We start from the raw sequence: 20,083 nt of genomic DNA on the forward strand, positions 1-20,083 counted from the left end.
ATTTCTATCGAAAATTTTGTAAAAACTTTACATCTGTTTGCTAAAAAAAAAGTGAAAAAAAAAATCGAATGTACAAAATATAAAAAAAAAATTTTCAAAATTTTATTTCTGTAGAAAATGTTGTCAAAATTTTATTTCTATAGCAAATTTGATCAAAATTTTATTTCTTTAGCAAATTTTTTATTTCTATAGAAAATATTGTCAAATTTTATTTCTATAAAAAATTTTGTCAAAATTTTATTTCTATATCATATTTTGTTAAAGTTGTATTTCTGTGGAAAATTTTGTGACAATTTTATTTGTATAGAAAACTTTCTGAAAATTTTATTTATATATAGAAAATTTTGTCAAAATTTTGTTTTTATAGAAACTATTGTCAAAATTTGATTTCTTTAACAAATTTTGTTAAAGTTTTATTTCTATAGAAAATTTTGTCAAAATTTTATTTCTATAGAAAACTTCGTCAAAATTTTATTTCTATAGAAAACTTCGTCAAAATTTTATTTCTGTAGAAAATTTTTGTCAAAATTTTATTTCTATAGAAAATTTTGTCAAAATTTTATTTCTATAAAATATTTTGTCAAAATTTTATTTCTATAGAAATTTTGGCAAAATTTTATTTCTTTAGAAATTTTCATGTAAGTTTGTTGTTTTTTGACCTTTTTGTTTATTACCTTCTGTTTTCTTTTTGTAAATTCAAGAAAACAAAAGGTTTAGAAATTTAAAAATGTTATTTCCATAGAAAATCTTGTCAAAATTTTATTTCTATAGAAAATTTGTAAATTTGTAAATTTATAGAAAATTTTATCCAAATTTTATTTCTTTTGTGGAAAATTTATTTCTATAGAAAATTGAGTCAAAATTTTATTTCTATAATAAATTTGGCTTTTCATAGAAAAAAAGTTATATTGCTATTTTTTCGGAAAAAGTCAAAGGAACTTGTCTATAAAAAATTCTCAAAGAATTTTTTCTGCAACATTTGGTAATGCGAAAGTTCCATGGATCTTTTTTTATAGAAAAAGTTCACATGACTTGTTCTTAGATAAAGTACACAAATTAATAAGAATTTGTGTACTTTACACTTACACTTTTCAGCAGTTTATATGTTCCCAATTTACACGCTTAAACGTCATCACTTTGAATCCAATTGCCCGAAGCTAAATCAAAAATTTAATGTAAATTTCTTAATGGTGTGAATATTCTCTCTGAAGAGAAAAGAATGAAATCCATCTCCTTCGTAGCTCCTCAAACCCATAGCATAAATCCTTCGTTAATTTGTTTCTTATTTTTGAAAAAAAAAATCTCTTTGACTTGGCATGTCAATCAAAATTAAATGTGATTTCCTGCATACAATCAAACGCAAAAGGGAAAATGTACAGATGGACGACTATGGGAGTGATTTAAAGCACATTGCCACACACATCTCACTCAGAGTGGAAACCATGGATTAATCATAAAATTAGTCCATCATGAAAAAGAAAAAAATGTAATTTATTTTGAGTACCCACCATCTTGGACTATCAAGAATTGCGGACATGGATGGGGGCTCAAGCTTTTGACTCTGTAGAACAAAATGAGGGTAAAAATAACACACAGACAGAAAATATATGAAGGAAGATTTCTTTATAGGTGACTTGAAGATGAAGGTTCTAGAACTTTTTTTAATGGATTTTTGTTTTGCTTAAAAAAAGACCTTAATTAACTTGCATGGCCCGAAAATAACTTATGTGCAAGGTCGTAGGAAGTTAGCTAGATTACGGTTTGAGCACTATCCAGGATAATCAAATTAAGGTAATGGATAAAATTTTCAAAATTTCTAATAATTGCTTTTTCCCTGTGCTTGTCTTCATGGGAGGTGGAATGTCCTTCTTCCGTGAATGCATTTTAATGAAATTTGAAAAGTTTTTATTTAAGGAAATTCAAAATAAAATTTTGACAAAAAATTTTCTGTAGAAATAAAGTTGTGACAAAAAATTTTCTATAGAAATAAAATTTTGACAAAAAATTTTCTATAGAATAAAATTTTGACAAAATATTGTATAGAAATTAAATTTGGACAAAATTTTCTATAGAAATAAAATTTTTATAAAATTTTCTATAGAAAAAATTTTTTTATAAAATTTTGTAATGAAATAAAATTTTTATAAAATTTTCTATAGAAATAAAATGTTGATAAAGTTTCCTATAGAAATAAAATGTTGATAAAATTTTGGCACAATTTTCTATAGAAATAAAATTTTGACATAATTGTCGATAGAAATAAAATTTTGATATAATTGTGGATAGAAATAAAATTTTGATAAAATTTTCTATAGGAATTAAATTTTTACCAAAATTTCTATAGAAATGAAATTTGAATAAAATTTTCTATTGAAATAAAATGTTAACCAAATTTTCTATAGAAATAAAATTATGACAAAATTTTCTATAGAAATAAAATGTTGACAAAATTTTCTATAGAAATAAAATGTTGACAATATTTTCTGTAGAAATAAAATTTTGACAAACTTTTCTATAGAAAAAAAGTTTTGTCAGAAAATAAAATTGTGAAAATTTTCTATAGAAATAACATTTTGACATAATCTTCGATAGAAATAAAATTTTTCTATAGAAAGAAAGTTTCGTCACAAAATAAAATTTTGAAAATTTTCTATAGAAATAAAAGTTTGACAGAATTTTCTATAGAAATAAAATTTTGTCAAAATTTTCTATAAAAATGAAATTGTGAAAAAAGTTTCTATAGAAATAAAATTTTGGCAAATTTTTCTATAGAAATTAAATTTCTAAGTTCGATGTTGCTGAGTCATGTGGGAATGTCCATGGTCTGCGGCCAATATAATTGTCTGCCCAAGGCTTCAATGCTGTCTTTAAGAAATTTTCACGATAGTATTCGGCATTTAATAAAACCTCTATGAATGCGAGCGGGGAGCGATCTTCGATCATTACCATCGGTGTCGCTTGAGTTCTGATGGCCAATCGAAGATGTACATTTTCAGATGACCTCTTTGACAATTAAACCCGGTCGTTATGTTGAATAATAAACTGCTCAGTTTGGCATGGCTTCTCATCGGACGAAACCAAATTCGGTAACTGACCACCTTCGTGCAAGCGAAGCAACTTCTTGACTTTCTCCAGTCGGTCAGCTATTGCTCTTTTTGGAACTTCTATAGCTTTAGTCCAAGCTCATTTTTTAATATGTTTACTATCACGCTAGAATTCCATCACAAATAATTTAATTTAGGAAAGCATGAAATCAAAATGCTTTTGTAAGCTTGTAAACTATAAAATGAACTGTCACTGAACAATAAATTTGTCAGCTGTAAGTCTAACAGTGTAGAATTGATAGCAATCTGCAGTTGGTTTTAGTCACGGTTGCCACTCGAGCCAAAAATAATCTACCAAAAATTAGAGACCATTTTACCAAAAATTACCGAACAAAAATATCTTATTTGGCAAATTTTTATTTCAACAAAAAATTTTCGCAAAATTTTATTTCTGTAGAAAATTTTGTCAAAATTTTATTTCTACAGAAAATTTTGTCAAAATTTTATTTCTATAGAAAATTTTATCAAAATTTTATTTCTATAGAAAATTTTGTCAAAATGTTATTTCTATAGAAAATTTTATCAAAATTTTATTTCTATAGAAGATTTTATCAAAATTTTATTTCTATAGAAAATTTTGTCAAAATTTTATTTCTATAGAAAATTTAGTCAACATTTAATTTCTACAGAAAATTTTTTCAAAATTTTATTTCTATAGAAAATTTTGTCAAAATTTTATTTCTACAGAAGATTTTATCAAAATTTTATTTCTATAGAAGATTTTATAAAAATTTTATTTCTATAGAAAATTTTGTCAAAATTTTATTTCTATAGAAAATTTAGTCAACATTTAATTTCTACAGAAAATTTTTATCAAATTTTTTTCAAAATTTTATTTCCACAGAAAATTTTGTCAAACTTTTATTTCTATAGAAAATTTTGTCAAGATTTTATTTCTATAGAAAATTTTATCAAAATTTTATTTCTATAGAATTTTTTTTTTTCAAAATTTTATTTCTATAGAAAATTTTATCAAAATTTTATTTCTATAAAAAATTTTGTCAAAATTTTATTTCTACAGGAAATTTTGTCAAAATTTTATTTCTATAGAAAATTTTGTAAAAATTTTGTCAAAATTTTATTTCTATAAAAAATTTTATCAAAATTTTATAGCAATAGAATTTTTTTTTTCAAAATTTTATTTCTATAGAATTTTTTTTCAAAATTTTATTTCTATAGAAAATTTTATCACAATTTTATTTCCACAGAAAATTTTGTCAAGATTTTATTTCTATAAAAAATTTTATTTCTATAGATTTTTTTTTTCAAAATTTTATTTCTATAGAAATTTTTATCAAAATTTTATTTCCACAGAAAATTTAGTCAAAATTTTATTTCTATAGAAAATTTTGTCAAAATTTTAAAGCTATAGAATGTTTTTTTTCAAAATTTTATTTCTATAGAAAATGTTGTCAAAATTTTATTTCTATAGAAACTTTTGTCAAAATGGTATTTCTATAGAAAATTTTATAAAATTTTATTTCTATAAAAATTTTGTTAAAATTTTATTTCTATAAAAAGTTTTATCAAAACTTTATTTCCACAGAAAATTTTGTCAAAATTTTATTGCTATAGATTTTTTTTCAAAATTTTATTTCTATAGAAAATTTTATCAAAATTTTATTTCTATAGAACATTTTGTCAAAATTTTATTTCTATAGAAACTTTTGACAAAATTTTATTTCTATAGAAAATTTTGTCAACATTTTATTTCTATAGAAAATTTCATCAAAAGTTTATTTCCACAGAAGATTTTGTCAACATTTTATTTCTATAGAAAATTTTGTCAAAATTTTATTTCTATAGCAAAAATTTATCAAAATTTCAGAAAATTTTGTCAAAATTTTATTGCTATAGATTGTTTTTTCAAAATTTTATTTCTATAGAAAATTTTGTCAAAATTTTATTTCAATAAAAAATTTTCGCTAAATTTTATTTCAATAGCAAATTTTGTCAAAATTTAATTTTTACAGAAAATTTTGTCAAAATTTTGTTTCTATAGAAAATTTTTTCAAAATTTTATTTCCACAGAAAATGATGTCTAAATTTTATTTCTATAGAAAATGTTGTCAAAATTTTATTTCTATAGAACATTTTATCAAAATTTTATTTCTATAGAAAATTTTGTCAAAATTTTATTTCTCTAAAAAATTTTGTCAGAATTTTATTTCCACAGAAAATTTTATTTCTATATAAAGTTTTATCAAAATTTTATTTCTATAGAAAATTTTGTCAAAATTTTATTTCAATAAAAAGTTTTCGCAAAATTTTATTTCTATAGAAAATTTTGTCAAAATGTTATTTCTAAAGAAAATTTTGTCAAAATTTTATTTCTATAGAATATTTTGTCAAAACTTTATTTCTATAAAAAATTTTAAAGTTACTCCTACTTGGAGAGGAATATTCTAGCTCAAAAAATCTAAAATTTTTTGGTAGGATTCTACCAATTGTGACAACCGTGGTTGCAATACCAATCAGCGTAACATTCCGAATAATTGTGGCGCCTGAAAATATCAAATAGATCGGAAACCACGTCCTCCCATGAACTGTTCATTTCAAGGATTGATTTTCGATTATCCAGTACATACTAGCCACCTATATAACTACCTAAACTACCTAACTACTATATAACTACCTAAAAACTGTTTTTATCTCAAAATCATCCTTAAGGAAAGATCAGTATCTTTGGATCCAAATAAACGTTTTTTAGTGTGGATTATCAGCACATGTTTACCCTAAATAAAATCAAGAATTTCTTTTACTATCCCAAAAAAGAAAAAAACGATCACATTATTCAATTTACTCAATTAAAATTTCGAAAGCAAGTGGTAGATATAAAATTTTAGTTTTCCTTTACAGACGGAAGTTGGCTACATTACATTAAATTCAAATCAACTTAAAGAAAGAATATAATGTTTGCCTTTTGATAAAATCCAACATATGTTCGAAATAATAAACTTTTTGTGGGGGGGGGGGGGGGGGAAATACAAGATTAATGGAATCTTTAATTAAAGGCAAAATTTTATTTGTTTTTTCTTTAGTCCTTACTGAAACGGCATATTAACCATAAACCATATCCTTCTTCATTTCATGGCTCATCGAACACAGGGTCTGTGTCCTGGTAATCGTTTAAGAATCTTAAATTCATACGATTCTGGCTGTTTCTCACCATCGCCCTCATCATCACCATGCCCCTCGTTGGCCGCCAGTACAGCAACATTAAACAGCTCAATATGTTCGGCAGATATTTATGAGAATACATCGATAATCAGCGGCTCAGGAAGCAGTGGCATCAGCTCAAACAGCAGTGGCAGTGGCAGTGGCTGTATAAGCGCCAGTCAAACCCAATTGAATACAACAACGACAGCTAGCACAGCAGCAACAAACTTGCAACTTCAACAGCAAAATCAACGACATGGCACACGAAGGTCATGGCATGTGTCACCCAACAAGGTAAGTTCAACCACACATCCAAGTATTCACATATTTTTAAACAAACGTCATGGTAGCCAGTAACCAGTGACTGGACTACTGACTGGTCAGTAAGTGCCAGGAGGAGGAGAAACGAGAAAATTTCAATCAGCAGGGAAAAAACCGGTGTCTGACTTTTCTAAAAATATTTATAACATCATCTGGATGTCTGTATCTTACGAGAAGAAAGAGAAGATGTTGTTTTTTTTAATTTCACGCTCGATTTGTGTTTACATTAAAAAGGGAGAAAATTTTAAAATATTATTTTTCCGCAAATTTCTAGATAAGACACTTGAAAAATTTTATCAAAAAAAATATTTTTTTCTTTTGAGAAAATATTTAAATATTATAAAAAAAAAATAATTAAATTAATTTTAATTTACAACCTTCTTAACACTTCAGAACATATTTCAATTTTTATCGAAATGAGCTTTAAGGAAATATTAAAATACAGTATTTTCAAAAGAGAAAATGGGCCCTAATTTTACTTTTTGGTCTTATATTTATTTGGGTGGTCCCAAATTTGTGGCCCTTTTTGGGGCTCATTTCCCCGGGACCTATTTTCATGCCCCTTCGGTGATTGATGATTGAACCTAAATGAAATAGGACGCCCAAAAAATTATATGGAAAACAAAAACTCCAAATTTTTATATTTTATATTTGAGAGTATTTCATTTTATGTTTGGGGCCCATTTGCATTATGAAATTAAACCCCAATATTTCAAATGAAAATAAACGCATTTGGGATTGGGCTTCGCTTTCTAGTCGGGCCTATTTTTGCATTCTGGGATTGAACTCCATCGATGTCCGCCAGACTATTGACGCGGACAGAGGTTATATGCCTCAGATAAAAGAAAATGTAAAAATTCTTAAAAAAACGAATAAATATTTTATAAAATTTATCTCATTGCATTCAACTTAATTTAATTTCGTTATAATATTTCAATTTAAATTATTTTTTTAAAAGTTGATATTAAGTTAATTATGCATCAAGTTTAAAAGTGGCGCCCAACGTAGAAGGAAGTAGGTTTATAAAATGATAAACTTCAATATCCTTAAATTATAACGTTCCTCTATGACTTTCTAGTTTCTTTCGCCTGTTGGTATTCCATTCGTTTAAATGTGGCGCCCAACGTGAAGTAAAATAGGTTACCGAATGGGTAATAGAAACGATCTTCTTTTATTGAAATACTACTATAGACTACTCAAATATTAATTTCAAAGTCATTATTTCTGTTGATTTTCTCCCACCGCGCCCCCATTGAAAATGTGTTGGCCAATTAGAGTCAAGGTTAAAATTTCGCTAGGGCCAACTTTTCTATGGTTTTTAGAAGGCAAACTTGTCCAAAACGGCCCTCAATGGGGTTTTGTTCTTTCACATTCCTTTGTATCCCAGCTCTTGCCGCTACTTTTATTTGTGTTTCCTCTCATACCGACAATATCCAGACGGATCAGTTTTTTGTTGGTCCTCAAAGGGTTAATCCAATTCTTACAAGTTTTTCCTCATTTGGTTATTTTTTTTTTTACAAAAAAAAAAAAATAAATAACAAAACTTTATTTAATGACACGCACATTTCCAGATGCTGGTAGTAAATTTTGTAGCTTCTCTACCTTTTATTTAAATTTTTATTCGTTAAGCAAATGACATTCAGTGGGAAAGTTGAATTTTGTGCGTTGTAGCAATGGTCCGCGGTTTGCGTAGCAGCCACACACCACACGGCAAACATATGGCAAGATTCCTTGCGGGTATCATAATTTTTGCATGATTGTCGCACCATTTTACATCAACGTAGTGGTAGTGCTACCATCCTCTTAGGACTGACATCTCTATGTATCCAAAGTCTAAGTGCCAACTAACCGGTCGGCTTGTGTGGCTCATTACCAACGCCTTCCTCTGCAGATTGAAATCGTGGCGCCTGTTTTACTGCATTTTTTGCGTAGTTTACATGTAACATCGTATTTTTTTATTTTGGTTTTTTTATTGTCATCGTTATCATCGAGAACCGGTAAAATTTTGTTTTCGGGCGAGCATTACAAGTGAAAGGAGCCACTTTTTGTTTGGCGGCACAGTGGCGTACAAACGCAAATAGAACGGTAATCAAAGAGGAAAAAAAATCTTTAAAAAAAATTAGAATATTTAATCAAATTAATTGCAAATTATTAATTTAAATTATGTTACATTGCATTCAACATCATTTAAGGTTGTTATAGTATTTCAATACAAATTGATTTGTTTTGAAAGTTTATATTAAGTTAATTATCGATCAAGTTTAAAATTGGCGCCCAACGTAGCAGGAAATTATTATTACAATTAAAAGATAAACTACAACGTCCTTTGATTATAACGTTACTCTATGACTTTCTAGTGTTATTCGCTTGTTAGTATTCCATTCGTTTAAATGTGGCGCCCAACGTGGAATGAAATTGACCGGTAAAAGATTATTTTTACATTTTATTTTTTATAAAATTTATTTTATATTTGAATATTTTATAAAATTTATTTCATTGTACTCACTTTAATTTAAGTTCGTTACCATATTTAAATGCGAATTAATTTTTTTTAAGTTTATATTAAGTTTATTTTCCATAAAGTTTAAAAGCGGCGCCCAACGTAGAAGTAAATCGGTTAAAAAGAATTAAACATTAGAATCCTTAATTTATAACGTTACCCTATGGCCTTCGAACTTTTTTCCCCTGTTAGCATTTCATTCGTTTAGATGTGGCGCCCGAAGGATAATGAAATTAACCGATAAACGAAAAAGAAACAATTCTTTAAAAAAAAGACAAGTATATATGACCGTAAGTTCGGCCAGGCCGAATCTTATGCACCTTCCACTATGGATTGCGTAGACACTTCTACTAAAGACTCTTATCCACAATCGAATTACTAGGGTTGCCATAACACTTGCAGATGGCAAGCTATCTTAAAACTTCTTAACACCGTCTTCTAAAATGTAAGTTAGTCTATACGCTGTATATATTAAACACAAAAAACTCCCATTAAATACGTATATAATTCAGTTTGACAAAATTTTCTATAGAAAAAAAAATTTGACAAAGTTTTCTTTAGCAACAAAATTTTAAAAAAAATTTTCTATAGAAACAAAATTTTCTATAGAAATAAAATTTTTATAAAATTTTCTATAGAAATTAAATTTCGACAACATTTTCTATGGAAATAAAATTTTAACAAAATTCTCTATAGAAATACAATTTTGACAAAATTTTCCATAGAAAATAAATTTTGACAAAATTTTCTATAGAAAAAAAATCTTGAACAAATTTTCTATAGAAATAAAATTTTGACAAAATTTTTTATAGAAATAAAATTTTCTATAGAAATAAAATTTTCGAAAGAAATAAAATTTTCTATAGAACTAAAATTTTCTATAGAAATAAAATTTTGACAACATTTTCTATAGAAATAAAACTTTGACAAAATTTTCTATAAAAATAAATATTTGACAAAAATTTTCTATAGAAATAAAATTTTGACAAAATTTTCTGTAGAAATAAAATTTTGACAAAATTGTCTATAGAAATAAAATTTTGACAAAATTGTCTATAGAAATAAAAATTTGACAAAAGTTTCTATAGAAATAAAATTTTGACAAAATTTTCTATACAAATAAATATTTGAAAAATTTTCTATAGAAATAAAATTTTCGGTAGAAATAAAATTTTCTGTAGAAATAAAATTTTGACAAACTTTTCTATAGAAATAAAATTTTGACAAAATTTTCTATAGAAATTAAATTTTGACAACATCTTCTATTGAAATAAAATTTTGACAATAGTTTCTATAGAAATAAAACTTTGACAAAGTTTTCTACAGAAATAAAATGTTAACAAAATTTTCTATAGAAATAACATTTTGACAAAATTTTCTATAGAAATATCATTTTGACAAAATTTTCTATAGAAATAAAATTTTAACAACATTTTCTATAGAAATAACATTTTGACAAAATTTTCTATAGAAAGTAAATTTTGACAATAGTTTCTATAGAAATAAAATTTTGAAAAAATTTTCTACAGAAGTAAAGTTTTGCGAAAGTTTTCTGTAGAAATAAAACTGTGACAAAATCTTCTATAGAAATAAAACTTTGACAAAATTTTCTATAGAAATAAAATTTTGACAACATTTTTTATAGAAATAAAATTTTCGATAGAAATAGAATTTTCTATAGAAATTAAATTTTGACAAAATTTTCTATAAAAATAAAACTTTCACAAAATTTTCTATAGAAATAAAATTGCGACAAAATTTTCTATAAAAACACAATTTGGACAAAATTTTCTATAGAAATAAAATTTTCTATAGAAATAAAATTTTGACATAATTTTCTATAGAAATAAAATTTTGACAAAATTTTCTATAGAAATAAAATTTTGACAAAAGTTTCTATAGAAATAAAATTTTGACAAAATTTTCTATAGAAATAAAATTTTCGGTAGAAATAAAATTTTGACAAAATTATCTGTAGAAATAAAATTTTGACAAAATTTTCTATAGATATTAAATTTTGACAAAATTTTCTATAAAAATAAAATTTTGATAAAATTTTCTATGGAAATAAAATTTTTACAAAATTTTCTATAAAAATATAATTTTTACAAAATTTTCTATAGAAATAAAATTTTGACAAAACTATCTATAGAAAAAAATGTTTGACAAATTTTTCTATAGAAGTAAAATTTTGACATTTTCTATAGAAATTAAATTTTGATAAAATTTTCTATAAAAATAAAATTTTGACAAAATTTTCTATAGAAATAAAATTTTGACAAAATTGTCTGTAGAAATACAATTTTGATAAAATTTTCTGTAAAAATAAAATTTTAACAAAATTTTCTAACGAAATAAAATTGTAACAAAATTTTCTATGGAAATAAAATTTTGACAACATCTTCTATAGAAATAAAATTTTGACAATAGTTTCTATAGAAATAAAACTTTGACAAAGTTTTCTACAGAAATAAAAAGTTAACAAAATTTTCTATAGAAATAAAATCTTGACAAAATTTTCTATAGAAATAACATTTTGACAAAATTTTCTATAGAAATAACATTTTGACAAAATTTTCTATAGAAATAAAATTTTAACAACATTTTCTATAGACATAAAATTTTGACAAAATTTTCTACAGAAATAAAGTTTTGAGAAAGTTTCCTGTAGAAATAAAACTGTGACAAAATCTTCTATAGAAATAAAACTTTGACAAAATTTTCTATAGAAATAAAATTTTCACAAAATTTTCTATAGAAAGTAAACAGTGACAAAATTTTCTATAGAAATAAAATTTTGAAAAAATTTTCTATAGAAATAAAACTTTGACAAAATTTTCTAAAGAAATAAAATTTTGAAAAAATTTTCTATAGAAATTAAATTTTAACAAAATTTTCCATAGAAATAAAATTTTGACACAATTTTCTACAAAAATAAAATTTTGACAACATTTTCTATAGAAATAAAATTTTGATAAAATTTTCTATAAAAATAAAATTTTGGTAGTTATTTTTGGCGATATGGACCAATTTTTGTGTGACTGGGTATCGGCTAAATATAACTATAGACTGATATGGACCAATATTAGCATGATTTGTAGCAGCCATATACTAACGCAATGTACCAAATTTCAACCGAATCGGATAAATTTTGCTCCTCCAAGATGCTCCGGAGGTCAAATCTGGGGATCGGTTTATATGGGGGCTATATATAAGTATGGACCGATATGGATCATTTCTTGCATGGTTGTTAGAGACCATAGACTAACACCACGTATGAAATTTCAACCGGATCGGATGAAATTTGCGTCTCGTAGTGGCTCCGCAAGCCAAATCTGGGGATCGGTTTATATGGGGCCTATATATAATTATGGACCGATTTGGACCAATTTTTGCATGGTTGTGAGAGACCATATAGAAACACCATGTACCAAATTTCAACCGGATCGGATGAATTTTGCTCATCCATGAGGCTCCGCAAGCCAAATCTGAGCGTCGGTTGATATGGGGGCTATTCGTAAAAGTGGTTCAATATGCAATACCATCCGACCTACGTCAATAACGATATATATATATATATATATATATATATATATATATATATATATATATATATATATATATATATATATATATATATATATATATATATATATATATATATATATATATATAACAATGTTCATCTTTAATTGCAGTGTGACTATAGACCTAATAAATATTCTATCCAAAGACAGTGTTTCTGACGATTTTCTTTATAAAAACTTAAGTTAACGAAGTGGCGCCCAACGTGAGTTGCGTGTTTGTTACATTTTTTTCTGAAAACTTTTGTATATTCAAGCATCAAATCTACTGAATAACTAGTAACCGGAACATTTGATATTAAAACAATATTGAATCCACTATAGAAACACTGTGCGATGATGTACAAATGATTTAATGCCCCATAGCTGTTCAAGCTACTCTTAACATAACTAACCGCCTGCATGATGGTATTCGAAAAAAATAAAAAACATTTTTTTTTAATTTTCATGAATTATGTGCTCTTGAAATTTGCTTCATAATTTTTTTGTTGCCATAAGTGTCGTTTTTTGTAATGTTTGCAACAAAAAAAAAGTGGAAGCCAATGGTTTGATTGTTGATGCTTCTGCTTCATAGGTGATAATTATAACATTCTTTCTGAAATTTCTGAAATATTTTAAAGCAAAATTACTACTATTATTATTGCTAAGTGGTATTGTCAAATATGTGAAATTGATTGTTTTTTATTTATTGTAATAAAACTGGTTCAATTTGAAAGCGAATGGATTAATTGAATTATGACAGTTGAAATGGGAAACATGATTTCTTATTGGCTTGATTAGTTGTTATTAATTACTTAGGTGTAACAGCAATTGTCGGTAAATCATCATGTTCTCAACTTAATAATCACTTTTTTAACATCTTCACCACAACTATTAAGTCCAAACATGGTCCCCAACGGTGTTTGGAATAAACTACTGAATAGTAAATAGCAATAGTTTTCAATATATCAGTAATCTAGTTAAAAGTGGCTCCCAACGTAGAGTAGTTTTAGCTACTTAGTAATGAAAGACAATTTTTCGACAATACTGTAATTTAATGGTCCGAATGGAGTAATTGCTTTATATTGCAGTTTAATGGGAAAACAAGATTTGTCATGGCGAGACATAGGAATATCATAAATTAACAGAATAAAAACCATTAAGTTCTCAGGTTAATAATCATCTTCCAGACATCTAAACATCATGTGTTACGTTTAAATGTGGTCCCCTACGGTGACTGCAAAAGGCTTTTGAGTAATAAACAACAATCATTTTCAATACACCACACAACTAGTTTAAACTAATGGCGCCCAACGCAGAGTAAGCTACGCTATTGAGTAATGAATGAAAAATTGTTTGCCACTATACTGTAATTAGAGGGTCCTTGGATTTTTTTCTTTATATGGATAAATTTATAAATTTGGCGCCCAACGTGGTGACGTCATGAAATTTTTCGGTTTTACCCACCTTCCGGACATTTAAACATGCGGTCCTCTACGTTGAGTGCAAATGGCTTGTAAGTAATAAACAAGAATCAGTTGCAAAACACCACATATCTAATTTAAAAGTGGCGCCCAACGCAAAGTAAGCTACGCTATTGAGTAATGAATGGAAATTTTTTTTTGCCACAATATAGTGTATGTTAATTAGTTGGTCCTTGGATTTTTCTTTATATTTATACATGTTTGATTTACAAATTTGGCGCCCAACGTGCAATGACATCATGTTTCTATTACAATCTTACAATGAAATTCCTCGGTTTTCCATTTTGAGGTAGTTAATTTTTTATTGTGAGTTCATTGCACTTAATCTCATAGGACTTAGGACTTAATCTATCCACGAATTAAGGTCCCAATGATATATAGCCCCAAAAACAAAAATTAAATAATTCCCAAAAATTGAAGACGTTGGTCCAGAATTTCGTTTCGAAGGAAAGAATTATTTCTTGGTGTGTACAGAGGGACACATTTTTGAGAGAAGCATTATGAGCACAATATCTTCATATATATTTGCATATCATTTATCTTGGCGGCCAACGTGACGTGACATAGGTTTAGAAATGCACATACAAATTAATTTCGTTTCTGAAAGAACGAATTTTTTTGTATGTGTTGAAAATAAAATTCATTCTGCTACATATTCCCTATATGGCGCCCAACGTAGCGTAAAATAGACTACTTAGCAATTCTTAATAACTTTTTTAACCAGAGCAATAATAATCTTGGTTTGTTGTTAATCCTTAGGTTAAAGTGGCAGCCCGATTAAGATTCAGGCTCACTTAAACTATTCAGTCCATTGTGATAATGTTGTTAATCCTTAAGTTCCATATACAGAGAAACCTCTCCATGTCACTATCACTTTATCAACACAGCATTCAAGAAAAAGTGAAACTGCTCACTCTGAAAAGAGGACACTTCTTAAAAATGGACAAGGAAAAGTGGCGCCCAACGTAGCGTAAACTAGAATATTAAAAGATGAAAGTCAAGTTTTTGCTATTATTGACTATGTGGCGCCCAACGTAGAGTGAAATAGGCTATTGAGCAATGGATGACATATTTGTTACCAGAGCATAGTGATCTAGCCTTGAAGTTATTACTCACATCGCATAATCTATATACCATTCGTGTGATTTAAAAGTGGCGCTTAACATGGTATGAAATAGCCCAGGAAACAAATCGTCGTGAATTTTATTATTTATTTTTTTTAGATCCGAATGTAGTGCAAAATTGGCGCAGAAGCAATGAATTTAACATGGTCTGGTCATAGGAGGGATGTCCACCATTTCAACAACGGTTGCATTGGCTTTGCATCACGTTGTGATGTGAATTAAGTATTTTAGATGTGAATAAAAGAAATTTTATAATATTTTGGCAAATAAATAATTTTTATTCTTTGATTTTTAATGCATTCTAACGATTGATGTCAAATATTTTCAAAAACTCGCTATTTTTCCAGAACGGATTTAAAATAAAAAAAAATTGGGAGGACATTTTTGGATGTGCTTTTAAAATTGTGCCTTTAGAACAACTTCCAATTTTTGTTTAGCTGGGTACGCTAATACTGATACTTATAGACTCTTTCGAACATAATAGTTTAACTTAGTTAGCTAGCTCAGATGTGGCGTCCAATGTGTGGTGCGAAAAAATTAATAATCAGTGCATAATGACTACCTTTGACAATTACAATTTTACTATATGCAATTTTTTCCATATATCCACAAGGAAATGTTAGTATCTTATTATCATATTTATTCGTCATACGGCTAGTTTAAATATGGCGCCCAACGTGGTGTGAAATATACTACTCAGTACTAAATTGCAATTTTTTCCATTCTCGTTTGTTTAAAAAATCATAAAAGTGACACATTCACATATCTTTAATGTAGCGCCCAACGTGCGGTGAAATAGCTGTCTAATTAATTCAGAACAAAAGTTTTTTTTTAACAAACTTTTTCTATATGATTCCTCGATAACATAAAAGTTAAAATTTTTCTAAATCTACAGTTTGTCAGCGAAAAGAGGATTGTATAGGGGATTGGTGTACGGGTATCATTTAGCCGCCTCAGCCTGTAAATACTCACACTACTGAGTACTCAATTGCAAGTTTTTCCAATTTGCTCCTTTTAAACAGATATAAAAGTGACCCATTCATATAACTTTAATGTGGCGCCCAACGTGGGGTGAAATAGCTTTCTAATTGATTCAGAACCAATTTTTTTTTAAACCAATACAATTTGTCAATAAATTAAAAGTTACTATTTTTATAAGCGAGTTTTATAAGTTACTAAGTTTTTTAAGCGAAAAAGAGGATTGCAGATTTGGTGTAGGGATATCATATAGCCGCCTCTGCGTATTATTAATATTTTCCCCTACTTCTTGTACTTGAAAATTTCTTTGAAATCACGGGCTTCCACATTATTTCTTTATCTTTCGTATGCACTTTTCTAGCCTTTAGCTCATAAATAAATTGCAGATATAAGTGACGCCTGTGAGGCCATTTGTATAAAATCTCAAAACAAAGAAACTACAAAGTTGCATACAATAATGACAAAAAGATAAGAGCAAAAAACAAAAAATCTTGGAAATTGTTTGACACACATTTCAAAAAACAAAAACAATGCAATTAATTATTTTTGTTGTTTTTGGTTTTAATAATAGCCCATCAACTTAAACCAGTATATACGGCCGTAAGTTCGGCCAGGCTGAAGCTTATGTACCCTCCACCATGGATTGCATAGAAACTTCTACTGAAGACTGTCATCCACAATCGAATTACTTGGGTTGCGGTAACTCTTGCCGATGGCAAGGCATCTTAATACTTCCTAACACCGTCTTCTAAATTGCAAGGTAGTCCATACGTAGTATATATTAAACTAAAAAATGCCGATTAAATACGTATAAGTTCGACAAAATTTTGTATAGAAATAAAATTTTGATAAAAGTTGCTATAGAAATAAAATTTTGACAACATTTTTCTATAGAAGCAAAATTTGGACAAAATTTTCTACAGAAGTAAAATTTGGACAAAATATTCTATGGAAATAAAATTTTCACAAAATTTTCTGTAGAAATAAAATTTTAATAAAATTTTCAATAGAATTAAAATTTTGACAAAATATTCTATGGAAATAAAATTTTTACAAAATTTTCTATAGAAATAAAATTTTCACAAAATTTTCTTAGAAATAAAAATTTGCCAAAATTTTCTATAGAAATAAAGTTTGACAAAATTTTCTATAGGAATAACATTTTGAAAAAATTTTGTATAGAAATAAAATTTTGACAAAATTTTCATAAGAATTTAAATTTTGACAACATTTTCTATAGAAATAAAATTTTGCCAAAATTTTCTGTAGAAATAACATTTTGACAAAATTTTCAATAGAATTAAACTTTTGACACCATTTTCTATAGAAATAAAATTTTGACAAAATTTTCAACAGAATTAAAATTTTGACAACATTCTCTATAGAATTAAAATTTTGACAACATTTTCTATAGAAATAAAGTTTGACAAAATTTTCTATAGAAATAACATTTTGGAAAAATTTTGTATAGAAATAAAATTTTGTCAAAATTTTCTATAGAAATAAAATTTTGACAAAATTTTCCATAAAAATAAAATTTTGACAAATTTTTCAATAGAATTAAAATTTTGGCAACATTCTCTAAAGAATTACAATTTTGACAACATTTTCTATAGAATTAAAATTTTGACAACATTTTCTATAGAAATAAAATTTTGAAACAATTTTCAATAGAATTAAGATTTTGACAACATTTTCTATAGAATTAAAATTTTGACAACATTTTCTATAGAAATAAAATGTTGACAACATTCTCTATAGAAATAAAATTTTGACAAAATTTTCTAAAGAACTAACATTTTCTATAGAAATAAATTTTTGCCAAAATTTTCTATAGAAATAAAGATTGACAAAATTTTCTATAGAAATAAAATTTTGACAAAATTTTCTACAGATATAACATTCTGACAAAATTTTCTATAGAAATAAAATTTTGACAAAATTTTCAATAGAATTAAAATTTTGGCAACATTTTCTATAGAAATAAAATTTTGTCAAAATTTTCTATAGAAATAAAATTTTGACAAAATTTTCTATAGAATTAAAATTTTGACAACATTTTCTATAGAAATAAAATTTTGACAAAATTTTCTATAGATATACAATTTTGTCAAAATTTTCTATACAAATAAAATTTTGACAAAATTTTCCATAGAAATAAAATTTTGACAAATTTTTCAATAGAATTAAAATTTTGGCAACATTCTCTAAAGAATTAAAATTTTGACAACATTTTCTATAGAATTAAAATTTTGACAACATTTTCTATAGAAATAAAATTTTGCCAAAATTTTCTATAGAAATAAAGTTTGACAAAATTTTATATAGAAATAACATTTTGTCAAAATTTTCTATAGAAATAAAATTTTAACAAAATTTTCAATAGAATTAAAATTTTAACAAAATTTCCAATAGAATTAAAATTTTAACAAAATTTTCAATAGAAATAAAATTTTGACAAAATTTTCTACAGAAATAACATTCTGACAAAATTTTCTATAGAAATAAAATTTTGACAAAATTTTATTTCTATTGAAAATTTTGTTAAAATTTTAATTCTAAAGAATTAAAATTTGGACAAAATTTTCTATAGAAATAAAATTTTGACAAAATTTTCTATAGAATTAAAATTTTGACAACATTTTCTATAGAAATAAAATTTTGACAAAATTTTCTATAGATATACAATTTTGTCAAAATTTTCTATACAAATAAAATGTTGACAAAATTTTCCATAGAAATAAAATTTTGACAAATTTTTCAATAGAATTAAAATTTTGGCAACATTCTCTAAAGAATTAAAATGTTGACAACATTTTCTATAGAATTAAAATGTTGACAACATTTTCTATAGAATTAAAATTTTGACAACATTTTCTATAGAAATAAAGTTTGACAAAATTTTATATAGAAATAACATTTTGTCAAAATTTTCTATAGAAATAAAATTTTAACAAAATTTTCAATAGAATTAAAATTTTAACAAAATTTCCAATAGAATTAAAATTTTAACAAAATTTTCAATAGGAAATAAAATGGAAATAAAATTTTCACAAAATTTTCTAAAAATTTGACAAAATTTTCTATCGAAATAAAATTTTGATAAAATTTTCTATAGAAATAAAATTTGGACAAAATTTTCTTTAGAAATAAAATTTTGTTAAAATTTTCAGTAGAATTGAAATTTTGACAACATTTTCTATAGAAATAAAATTTTGACACAATTTTCTATAGAAATAAAATTTTGACAAAATTTTCAATAGAATTAAAATTTTGACAACATTTTCTATGGAAATAAAATTTTGCCAACATTTTCTATAGAAATAAAATGTTGGTATATTATTGTTGGCTCGAGTGGCAACCATGATTATGAACCGATATGGACCAATTTTTGTGTGATTGGGGATCAGCTATATATAACTATAGAGCGATATGGACCAAATTTGGCATGGTTATTAGCGGCCACATACTAACACCACGTTGCAAAATTCAACCGGATCGGATGAATTTTGCTTCTCCAAGAGACTCCGGAGATCATATTTTGAGAACGGTTTATATGGGGACTATATATAATTATAGAAATAAAATTTTGCCAAAAATTTTCTATAGAAATAAAATGTTGCCAAAATTTTCTATACAAATAATGTTTGACAAAATTTTCTATAGAAATAACATTTTGAAAAAATTTTCTATGAAATAAAATTTTGTCAAAATTTTCTATGAAATAAAATTTTGTCAAAATTTTCTATAGAAATAAAATTTTGACAAAAATTTCCATAGAAATAAAATTTTGACAAAATTTTCTATAGAAATAAAATTTTGTCAAAATTTTCTATAGAAATAAAATTTT

At 25.7% G+C, this 20,083-nt stretch overlaps 1 protein-coding gene across 1 annotated transcript in view; it reads left to right on the forward strand.

Annotated features, from left to right (window-relative positions):
• p130CAS (Serine_rich_CAS and FAT-like_CAS_C domain-containing protein p130CAS) overlaps positions 1 to 20,083 on the forward strand; it is a 137,851-nt gene that overhangs the window by 80,843 nt on the left and 36,925 nt on the right. The window contains exon 3 of the mRNA XM_075304704.1: positions 6,213 to 6,557. Within this exon, the coding sequence (XP_075160819.1) occupies positions 6,213 to 6,557 (345 nt within the window). The remainder of the gene's footprint in view (positions 1 to 6,212; positions 6,558 to 20,083) is intronic.

Source organism: Haematobia irritans, chromosome 4 (genome assembly GCF_050003625.1).
Source record: "Haematobia irritans isolate KBUSLIRL chromosome 4, ASM5000362v1, whole genome shotgun sequence".
Classification (NCBI taxonomy): domain Eukaryota; kingdom Metazoa; phylum Arthropoda; class Insecta; order Diptera; family Muscidae; genus Haematobia; species Haematobia irritans.